The sequence below is a fragment of the Aspergillus nidulans genome, chromosome IV (assembly GCF_000011425.1).
Source record: "Aspergillus nidulans FGSC A4 chromosome IV".
NCBI classification, from domain to species: Eukaryota; Fungi; Ascomycota; class Eurotiomycetes; order Eurotiales; family Aspergillaceae; genus Aspergillus; species Aspergillus nidulans.
Genome location: NC_066260.1, coordinates 2434845 through 2446227, shown reverse-complemented (window position 1 = coordinate 2446227; position 11383 = coordinate 2434845). Strand labels below are relative to the sequence as shown.

Sequence of the window (11383 nt, the reverse complement as noted above, 5' to 3'; positions counted from 1 at the left end):
GCCACACATAACAGAACCGGCGACTTGCATTTGAGGGCTTGAGCTGGTACTAATTGTGAAGCTAGAGAAGAGCGTCGACGAAGTTACTGGCGGTTATTGTCGCACTTGTTTTTCCTCTTTCTTGGAAGCGAGATCTGCAGATCTAGCGATGTGGCGCGAGTATTGCGCTACCGTACGGTAACTATCAATTACCCAAAATGGCAGATACCCGCGCGAGCATCTCCTCCATGTTCAGTCACTGTTGATCTCAGCGCTTCTAGGTGAATTGGCTTTTGTGCACGGGCTTGTATGCTGTTACCCGTAGGTGAGCGTTGCCTCCACTAACCGAAGGGTCTCAACGTCTCCGCCGGCCTGTGGCCGTCTGTCGGTTCGTTATCGGTAAACTCAGCCAGTAATCTTGGACTTGACTTTGTGCGGCATTCAAACAGTATTCTTACATATGATGCCACCCATGTAGTTCAAAAGGAAATGTGGATAGTTCCGATACCTCTGCGGCCCTTCGCCGCTCCCGCCGCCTAGTCTCCTTAGTCGATGAGTTGGCAATCTGTTCCATGGCTTTGAGATCTCGCAGCAGTTCGTTGGCAATAATTCGGAGTTATTACCCGCATGAACCTGCAAATCATTGTCGCAGTTGGTCAGGTACGGGCCAATCCCAGCCAACAAGGATCGAGAAGCTGTGGGTGTGGATTGACTTGAACCGTCCTTGCACCCACTTTCCAAGTTTCAACAAGGCCTGTGTGGCACCATAAGCGTACTAAACAATGGCGTCTCCGGAATGCATGATCCTGTGGAGGCCCGGCCCGGCGGTAGACGATTGAGCGTGAAAGGGGTTGGATATATGTTCCGGCTTAGGGCAAGGATGGTGATCAATACTCTGTACTCCGTACTGGTTTAACTTTGTTTCCTCGGCAAAAAGTACAGCGCCATGGCCCTGGGTCCGTGTAGGTTTCGGGAAATCCAAATGCTCGGTCATGGCACTAGATAGGCTAAGGGTGAACAGCCCCTGTGCGTTCAAAGTGAGCTTGCTGATGCCACTGAGGATGACGCAATCCGCAAAAGTCCGTAAAGCACTTAAACTCAAGGTCGAACATTGAGGCTTCTCAGCCAATGACGATTCGGACTCGAGAACCCGGGATATGCAGGACGTCTCAGCTGCACGAAAGGTCCAGAGTCGTACTTCCTATTCCACGCGAACCTTCAATAGAGACGTATGATCCACGTTTGAGTTTCTGAGTTCCATTGAGCGCTCAGGCCGTTGGCAGCCTCACTTCCAGTAATCCCCTTGGGATGTCGAATCCTGAAACCGTTGCACTGGCCCAAGCCGCCCCATAGGGACTCGGCAGAAGCGAGTCTAACGACAGGGATCCCACCCGTCCGTCTGGTTCTGGGTCCGTCCGAGCGCCATCCAGGAGGTTCGGGAGCTCCCCCAGAAGGCCAAACATCCATCTTTGCTAAGACGCCAGGGCTAAAAGGATAAATGGCTTTGAGAAGCTTCACGGACAGACAAACTCACCTTAGCATAAACTCTCCTTTCCACTCATCTGGCGGAAAGAAAGAACAGGTACCTTTGGTAGGCGTGTCCGAGCGCAGCAATCCCCTTCGATCACACTCTGTCGCTGTCAAGCGCGATTTCCGCGTAGTCAGCCACTAATTTGCGATGGCCGAAATGACCAACTCTTAGGATGCCCAGACCAAAAGATGACACCTGCCATGATTAATTACCAGGTCTAGAGGTCAACCCCAGGGTCCAGACCGGCGGCGCTGCGAGTTTGACAGTAGGAGGGCCGCAGCCACGGCCGGAAGGTTGGTCAATCATTATTCAAGATTGACGATTTCCCTTATGACAGGTGATTGTTGGAGACGGCGGCCCGGCCTCCCCGCGACGCTATTCCCCACCGATCAATGGAGCTTCGAAGTGCGCCTGCCAGTAGAATCAACCATCGAGACTGACGCTTACCCTTTGAGGACTGCAAAGCTCCATTCAAAGATGTGAAGAAAGAGATTGCAGCCAAAGTACAGCCTTTTGTCATCGCGGGGTCGATGCGCGTTGCTCGGACAGTCTCACGAACCTTGGTGAGTTGCTGACAGCCTGTTGATTCGATTCCATTGTTTGGCGAACCTCAAGAAACTCTCAGGGTCTTTTGGTTAATTCGCGCTCACGACATATCTCTAGGATCCAAGCTCCTGTCAGCCCGTCAGGGCACTGAGGCAGGTTTTGGAGCTATGGTGCCAACGTTCAGATCTCACGGGATTGGGGCCGGGATCTTTTTCCTGGCAGCCAACTCTGGGATAGGAATCTCCTTCGCTTTTCTCTGTCGTAAATCAGAAACCGAGCTCGCCAGGATGACGCATACATCTTCGCGACCGATCCCGATTCTGTTGAAGCGCGGTAGCGCACATATCAAGGCGTAGGCAGACTGCTTATGACGGGCTGCCTTAGCTTGTTTGAAGGCCGGACAAAACAGGTTGTCTTATTCAAGTCTTCTAACCTCTCAACTGCACCTTACTCATGTAGAGAACCAGTGATCGCTAAGAATCTGTGATGAGGATCTGTGTGTCAGGTAAAGCCCCTATGATCTACGCTTGCGCGGAAGAACGAAAATCTCCGCGGGTGTTCCGTTTACTTTATCGGAGTCACAGTGGAGCTCTCGCTGCTCATCAAACGGTATGTCTCCAGAGTCGGGGTTGGAGATACTCTCAAAGAAAACAGTGGTGTAAACGTCGACTGAGTCTCGTGGTTGCAACCCCCTCGACATGCACAGATTCTGATCCCAGGATGATGCCCCTTGGGCACCAATTCGATAGTCTCCAAATAACCGAATGCCAGTTGCCCAACTTTTAGAGAAGGCAAGACACTAAGATTTTAGACAGGCAGTTCAGCAAGTCAGCCGGTCTAAACGAGGCCAATTAGGAACGCCAATTGCTAGTCTCGGATACGGCGGTTGAAATGAAGGCCAATGGTGCCAAAGCTAGCTGGCGCTAACTCAGTGGTGACAAAAATAAAGTAGCCCTGAGATTAAGTTAGCAGCTTGCTGATCATTAAGACCGTCAGCTGTCAGTCTGTCAGGGCTTCAGGTTTCATCCAATGATAGCCGCCAGGGTTAATAGGCCTGGGATGTCATCCCCCAAGTCTGAGACAAGCTGCCCCTGGCTCATCTGAGCTTTGCCTCCAGCTGCTGGCCTTCATTCATCCTGTTTCTTCGTTCGGCATGCCCTCGCCTCTCTAGGCCTCGGCCAAACCCAAGAGCGATTAGGAGGCTCGGGCGTATTGCGTATCCGCTCGAGAACTATGGCTGTGCTTCTCTTTGTACTTTGTGGTTTCATCAGACAAAGGGTCGGTCGACACCTTGCAACAATAGTTTGAATAATCGCGATTGTGAGCCCGCGGAAACCGCGGGACTCCGTCGGTTGTTTTCCATCGTGACTCGACCAGTTGTCGGTGAGCCCGCGAAGAGACCAGGACGACAATAGGGAGATCGGACGGAGTAATATCAGCACAAACAGGGAGGAGCCTGTCAGGAGTCCGTCCAGCGCCAGATCTCATAGTACGATTTCATCCGTTAGCTGCCGACAATCCTAGGTTCATCGTGTATAATTCATGTACGACGACGTAAGCCCACATAAATCGACTCGAAGCTGTTTGATATTGTAGCGGTGAGATCTGGCTGCAATCTCTTCTGCAGCTCCTCCATTCTGAGCCGTACACCGTCGCTTGCACAGCTTCATCGAATGCAAGGCTCGTGTACGGTTAATTCCCCACGCCACGTTGTATCGCTGGACAATACAAACGTACATACCAGCGACTGATGTCCACGAGGAGACTGCGCCGCTGCACCGCAACGAAGACACGAGGAACGGCCAATAAACCGCGCACCCACCCATCCACCGGACAGTGGACAGTCAACGCCAATCATTGACCAAGAAGGAAGCTGTCATAAAACGGCGTGAACCCAGCCGTGCACATTTAGCATGCCATGATCTATCCTTTCGTATCTCGTAAACTGCCCGTCTAAACCGCCCCTCTAAACCGCCCGTCTACAAGGTCATTCGCTTTGCAAATCTGTTCTAGGTGATTCCACGGAAAATCTAGCTGTCAAGCATGAGAGACGGCCGGTTTCGTTCATATTAACGGAAATGCAAAGCAGACATCGTGATTCCTCCATTAGCCTGGTCTGCATGACATTAGTGCAGAAAAGGGTGAGGCAATGATCGACTGGGTCATCATCCTCATCTTCTAGGTGTGGCCAAGCCTCATTGATGCTATTTCGCAGCAGGCACCACTCCTTTTTTTACTCCTTTGCACCTTGGGCGCTTAATGTTTGATGTTTGATGACAAATCTAAGTTGAACTTCTCCGTCCTCTTTCCTTACTTGGACAAGGGTTTTGCACCGTATCGCGTTGTTCAGGATATTGTGATGGCTTAGCCATCACGAGTCATGACTAGTGGGGTCCGTAGGCGTTGGCCACTGTAGCGGCTGTCATAGGTATACGTCTAGGTCAAATGTAGCCGCTTCCCGTCATTGTAGCTTATCTCGATGACAGATTACTAGGGCCCCTGTTAGTCCAAGGCAGCCGGTGCCTTCTCCTCGAGGATTCCTTTATGCAGAACCGCATTCGATACGCAAAAGGGACAATCCGCAGGTATGGGCGCTTGGGAAATCTTCAGTGCAGATGGGCCAATTCGATCCTTCATCATGGCGTCATCCCAATTTCGGCAAGGACGGTATGTCAGAGAGTCAGCCGCCCCCCAATGGATTCTTGAGAGCCGCTGTTGAAACCGTGAGTGGGAAGCATGGAGAAACTGATATTTGCCAATGAGTGTTGAGAGCGGTTGTGCTGTGCTAAGACTGCGGGGCCCGCTGCGGTTTGGCAGTCCACTTGGGCCGCGATTTCCACCGTCCCACGGCCAGTAGAGCAAGCACGCGGCCGGCCGGTGAGTATGACATTGGTCGAGTGCCGAATGTCAAGCGGCACTTGACTGAATTCTGAGACAGATTCGAGGGTCAGCCATTGCGGCAGTCGAACTGTACCTATGGCATGGTACTGATCCCAGGGAACAGGTAACTTTGTGTAGAAGGAATTAGCGTAACAACAGAGTTTCTGGAGCGGATATCAGTGAGTCAATGCTGAGATCCGACCCGTGATATCTTCGGCTCCATAGTGATTGCCCGACAAGCATCAAGCTTACCCAAACCTCTGTTATCAGAGTCCCAGGACGGGCTGGGTGATCGCCATATGGCTTGACAGGCCCTCATTTCGAAAATGCCACTTCCGTAGTACGGAGCAACTTCTAGCACGTCCTAGTACCTCCTAAGCACCTCCTAAGCACCTCCTAAGCACCTCCTAACACCTAACACCTCCTAACACCTAACACCTCCTAACACCTAACACCTCCTAACACCTAACACCTCCTAACACCTCCTATGACCTACTATGCATACTGACAGAGTGGCCAGACTCGAGGCTCGTTATTCATCCTGGAGGCACGTTACGATGATCTTCATGTATCGGTCCTGGTGACTTCGCAGTGCCTGCCGTATTAGTCTAATCTGTAGTAGAACTTCTAACAGCAGTGCCTGTCGCACCTTACTCTGTCTAGATAATGCAGAACCTGGACCTGCGAAACCGAGGCGTTAGCGAGGCGCCGGCCCCCCTGCGGGATCGTCTTCCCTGCTCCCTCTTTTTTGAATTGGTACTATTCTTGCTAGGGTGGGCGCACGGATTGTATCCGGCCTGCTGGTAACTCCGGAGATTTTTATATTAAGCCTGCTTTGCCAAGCAGGTGTCTTTGCCCGGTTCTTTGTTTCAAGGTCGCGCAGGACCTTGAAGTGCTTCCATGAAGCCGGCTTTGACCAATTTACCGATGGCAGTGGCTGCGACCGGCATTCTCGATGCAGGAGATGCCAGCCTACCTCATCTACTCCGTACACTCGATGGTCTCATGGATGCAGTCCTTGGCGTGTCTCATCAGCACCCTAACTCTAAGCTCCCTCCCAGAGTTGGGCCTGGGTCCAAATTTGAAGCCGACCGTATCCCGGAAGCGGTACTAAGTACTTTGTCGGTCCTTCTTGATCCCTCTCGGGTCTCATCCTCGTAGTCCTAAATCTATACGCGTGGAACTGTGGGACGGTAAGGAGATATGCGGGCCTGTGCGTCTCGTACAGGTCGCACAAATGCAAGCCAACCGAGACGCCAGTTCGGGTTGGGACTCGAAAAAGGCATTGCCCACTGGTTGATTCGTATGACAGAAGTACGCTCAATATGAAAAAGGTTCGAGAATGCCGTATAACTGGCCATGATACGAGAAACGGCGATAGGACTCCGGCTAGAAACCATCGTCGATGACCCCAAGCCAGGGTACACTAGATCCTCCCAGATATGCCGGACCATACCCGCGGAGATGCGAACAGTCGACGAGCAGTCGAGCAGTCGACTGCTCGTCGACTAACCGTCAGCCAGATTATAAGGTCGAGAGAGATAGAGATCGAGACAGGATCATTCCGGTGGTATGGTGGAGGAGCAGCGCGGTGGAGAAATCCAGGTTGTGGCTGATTTGGACGATTACCTAGTATAGACAATTAGTTTGGAAGGAACGTTTAGTTTGCTGTGCTGACAGCTTGCGGATGTCAAGATGATGGCAGAACAAATTAGGGCTTACGAAGTACGGATCCTGATGCCAATCGCGGCAAAAGCAAAAGTCCTGAGGCAATGAGATGCTGGCGCTGGGCCCGGAAAGAACATCCCTGGAGGGGGTCAAGCGAGAGGCTGCTAAGTCCTGTCGTAGACGGACGGGTCTCCTAGTGTTGGATCGCCCCGGTGCTCCACTAGTGACTCGACTAGCCCTTAGCCCAATGTGCGTTCTGTCAGGCCCCAAAAAGGTAGCCCGCAGAGTATTTCAAATCGATCGCTGAGCTTGATCGCTGAGACCAGACCTTTATCAGAGTTGAAGAGCTCCGCAGCAATAACTCGATTATAGCACCTGCAGTAGTTCTGAGGAGTTCTGACGAGTTCTGACTGCATCGGGGGTGACTCGATAAACTCAACTCCTGTATGCACTGCACTCAGAGCAGTCAGACCAGATATGGAGATCGGAGCCACTGGAGACGAGGACCGGGGCCGGAGACCTGGGGAGACGACCTTATTGGAGAGCAGATCTACAAATGGCAGGCAATGGCAGGCCGTGTGGGATGTGGTGCAAAAAGCAAAAACAAGCTGTGATCCTTTCCAGATTTTCAGGAAATTCCAAGAAAATTCCCAAGCAGAATTATTCAGAATTAGTCGATTCTGGCAATTCTGGCAATTTTGGGATTTTTGGGATTTTTTTATTATCAGAAAAAGCAAATTCCCACTGGAATTTCCCACTCTGCATAGTCTACTGCAGACATGCATTGTGTGCCGATGCCTCTTAGGTGCGTTTCGGTGCGCCCATGTAAATTGTCAGGGATCATCCATGTTGCTGGAACTGCTGGGCTCCCCGATCTGGGATCGCCTCAATTGCCTACGACCGGGCTCCAGGCCGTAGTCGTTCTTTTGATCTGGACGGAGGCGGCCATGATCTCGCTGCACCTGAAAAGGGATCTCCTCCCCTCGTCAACGGCCCCAGGCCGAACTTTTGCTTCCATCTACAAGTTATATAAGATCCCAAGCTTCCCTCATTGGTTTCTTCTTTTCTTCAGACATCTTCTCCCCCTCGTCATTACCAGGTTAACTATACGTACACTATACAGTATACTGTCCGCTACTCCCCGCTACTATCCACTATACAGTACGCTATACTGTACGGTACACAGACAGGCCCAGCATCAGGAACACTGTGTACATCCTGCCGTGTGACCGTTCCTGTTTACTCCCCCCGCCGTCTCTGTCGACAAAGGCTTCGACTTCCAAATCCAGTACCGGAACGCACGTCAGGCTGTGACACTCGGATACCGACAGCGCGGCCTGCAGTTTCTCTTCAGTTCACCCCGCCGCTCGAACCGCTGGCCGTCCGCTCCGCTGCGGGCACACCCCTCGAGTCCGAGTCCTGGTAAGCAACCGCCTTCTTCTTTATTGTCACTTCCAGCCCCAGACCATCGTCTCTGTTTGACTACGCGCGGCTGGTTAGCGTCTGCTCTGGCTTCTGCTCTCGGTAGACGGCTCTGCCCGTTGGTCTGCAATGATGCCCGCGCTGCCCTGTTTTCTGCCATTCTGTTTGCCTGGTAGAGATGCACTTATGCGTCCGTCACAAGGCTAGACCGGCTGCTGACTTGGATTCTTCTTGCCAGTTCGGTAGAATTGCAGCGGACAGTCAAACACTCGTTCCCTCGGCCAGGTTCATCCAGTCGACCAAAGTACACTTGACTTCGTCGGAACTAGTACAAAAACATAGGCTCGCCCACCACGCACCGCTACTATCCGCTCTTGGATCATTCTTATGCTTCAGAGTTAGATAGATCTGTGACTGTCTTTGACCACGGATCATCTTTACCCAACCTGCACTCCTAGCCTTTGATTAGCGTTGGGTTCTATTGACAGCGCCATGGTTGTCAATACACCGGTCTCGGCATCGGCACTTTCAGGAGGAGTCAAGCGGCCTCTGTCGACTATGCAAGATGGTTGTACTGGCTGGTCCAGCCCTGCGGTTAGTGAAGACGATAAGACGTTAGTAAGGACTTTGTGCTAATGGTGGCATGACAGCAAATGGGGGCTTCGCTCCGTACAACTCCGAGCCTTCCATTCGAACATTATGCCTTGATCTACTACGACAACATGGGGAAAATCGAAGTTGTAGAGTCCACATCGATCCGGGAGCAGAACTGCTCTGTCATCACACCCGACGTTCGTGAAAGGTTCCGCGAGATATTAGGACCGAGGATAGGATATCACAAGCCAATACTACGTCGTATGTACTGCAAAGATACCAGTCTCACATACCTTGTCACCCTGGCTCATGGTGAACCTTAGGTGCATCTGCGGTTCCTCACGCATATAACCATGCCCATGATATGGCATCGCCCCGCCTCGTCAAACGCCGCAAAGCTTCAGCCCACGATCACGTTCCTCAAATGGCTCGCGGAGAGCGCTTCCCCGAGCCTACTCCACAGATACCCTCATCCTCTGGCTACAGCATGGTCCCACTGCGAATCGGCGATAGTAAGAAGGTCACAGAATATTATGAGAATGCGTTCGAGAACTTGCAGCAAACCAATTGCCGCTTCATATCAAAGGCGTTCATCAAGGAAGTTGAGCCCAAGAAACAAGTGAATCACCCATACAAAGGAAACAAGCAAAAAGGAAAGAAGGTCCCAGAAGAGGAATGCGACCCGGAAAAGACGAAACCGAGTTGGTGGCCAGCCACAGTCCAGCACAAGGAACCCGACCATCTTAAGAAAGAGAGTAGGTCTCCAATACCTTCATATGCATTATGAATATACTAACCCCTCTTATAGAGCGTATTTGCCTTTTAATACATATGGTGCGCCAATTTCCAGCAGACAGGCTGCAACTCGTCGCACAAGACTGTAAAAGGAGTCTTAAGCCTGAAAACCTGATAGAAGAAAGATGGGAAATAATTGCAGAGATTTTCAAAGTAAGGAGGTTGGAAGAGCGTTTCGAGCGGGGCGAAGTTGGTAAGTCCCTCCATTTTCATTGTTAAGCCCTGGATCTGACCGGACCATAGATGCGAGTCACGTAGTGTACATTCGCAATTGTGATAAGGACAAGAATTCGAAAGACAATGAGTCGGTGGTCAGCGATACAGAACCTAAATTTGAGGCCGAGGACTTCGACAATGTGGAAGAAGACCCTTTCACGACAGCGTCAGAGAACCTGCCTTCATTTGCATCAGTCGATCCGCTAGCCCTACAACAGCCACGCAACTTCGGAATGAGCACCGACCCGTTTCCCTTGAATGAGTCTCTGAACTTTCAAGACCCGTCAAGACAGGCTCGTCCGTACTATACTACTTCTGCCGAGTATGCCGAAGATTATTCATCGCAGTCCGTGTTGAGACCTGCAGCCACTAGTCTTGTCGGCCCCGATGAGCATACCGAGGCCTTTGATTATATGAGCCATGCTCCATTCACAACTTCTGCTGCGCCTGAACAACATCGTCCTCTCACAATGCAGCAGGTCAACCACTATGACACTTGGAGTTCGCCTTTCCGCCCCAACCTATACAACTCGCTGGATTACGGGACCTCACCGACCCTCACCCAGAACCCAATGCACTACCCAATGGCATTGGCCACCTCCCAAGCCGATCTATCTCACGGGCTTCCGGACTTGAGCCGTGACCGGCCACCATCCTGGGTCCCGCTTAACAAGTCCTTCTAGGCCAATGGCAGCACAATTTTCGATAAGTTCAGACTAGCGAGTTAATCTGGCTTATCAAACGACTTTATGAATTATGCAATATCAATGAATTACCTCTTTTTGGTCAATTTCAGCGAGCAGCTTTTCGCCTAGGATTTCGTGAACCGACAGATGCTCTTGGCACTGCATCTTTGATCTATTCTTTCTTGGACATTTTGGATTTTCTTTCAGAGTATATATACGATTTTATCCTATTCCCCATCTTTTTCTTTGGTGTTTTATTTGCATATTTGTCACGCTCCGTCTCTATACCAATCAATGTCCCTAGGGATTGACTGCGCTCCAGCCTTGGAGGTATATTGTGCTCAAACTATTCAGGTTGAATAGTTGGGGGTTTCGCGTGAGGGTTTGATTGTCCGATAGATCTTTGGAGTGGGGTGCATGTGGCTACTAAAGGAGTTGCGTTTTTGGTCTCGGCATCTTAGAAAATGAAGAGGGGTTTGGTGTATATAGTTGTGTGGTGGCAAGTGGTATATACTGAATCTTATATAGCCTGAATATCAAAGAATTGTTTTGGAAATGTATTGAGAAAGAAGGCCCCCACGGAATTGAATCACTACTTTACCAAGCTCGAATGATCCCAACAGAATAAATTCATGATGCTGTCGAGACTGTTGATGTAGCGACCAAGAATAACTAAATGAGTGCATAGACGCGCGGCAAGCGCTTAAGCCCGGAAGCTCTTGTCCCGTTCCCCAGAGATCATCCACTGGAACTCAAGACCGACCAATCTCTCAATTGTCCCCGAAACATCAAAGAACATCGTCCATCCATCTCGTCAACGACAGGCATTCACTCGATATACCGAGTTCGAAACCGGCGCCTATTATATCATTGTATCGCTAGCGAATCTGTTCGAGTTCCATCAGTGTCGTCTGCCCCAGATATCCTTGCAGAGTTCAAAACGCAGTTCGCAATAGCGAATCTCATCGTCAAACGCCGTTACCGAAGCTTGCACTCCGACAAATACTCACCGATCCTTAATAGTTGTCAGAAGCCGATATTCTTCTTAAGGTAGAGCGTCATCACC

General features: G+C 50.9%; 1 protein-coding gene across 1 annotated transcript, besides 1 other annotated feature; it reads left to right on the top strand.

Moving 5' to 3' along the window:
• Nucleotides 1-11383: part of a sequence feature (contig 1.131 1..116788(1)) that runs on past both edges of the window.
• ANIA_07727 (uncharacterized protein) lies at nt 7384-10552 on the top strand (the record flags this gene model as incomplete). The annotated part of the gene is made up of 8 exons (XM_675904.2): nt 7384-7409; nt 7728-7765; nt 7795-8026; nt 8515-8644; nt 8677-8881; nt 8944-9375; nt 9429-9608; nt 9659-10552. 8 exons carry the CDS (start codon nt 7384-7386, stop codon nt 10312-10314), a joined length of 1899 nt encoding a protein of 632 aa, XP_680996.1. The 3' UTR covers nt 10315-10552.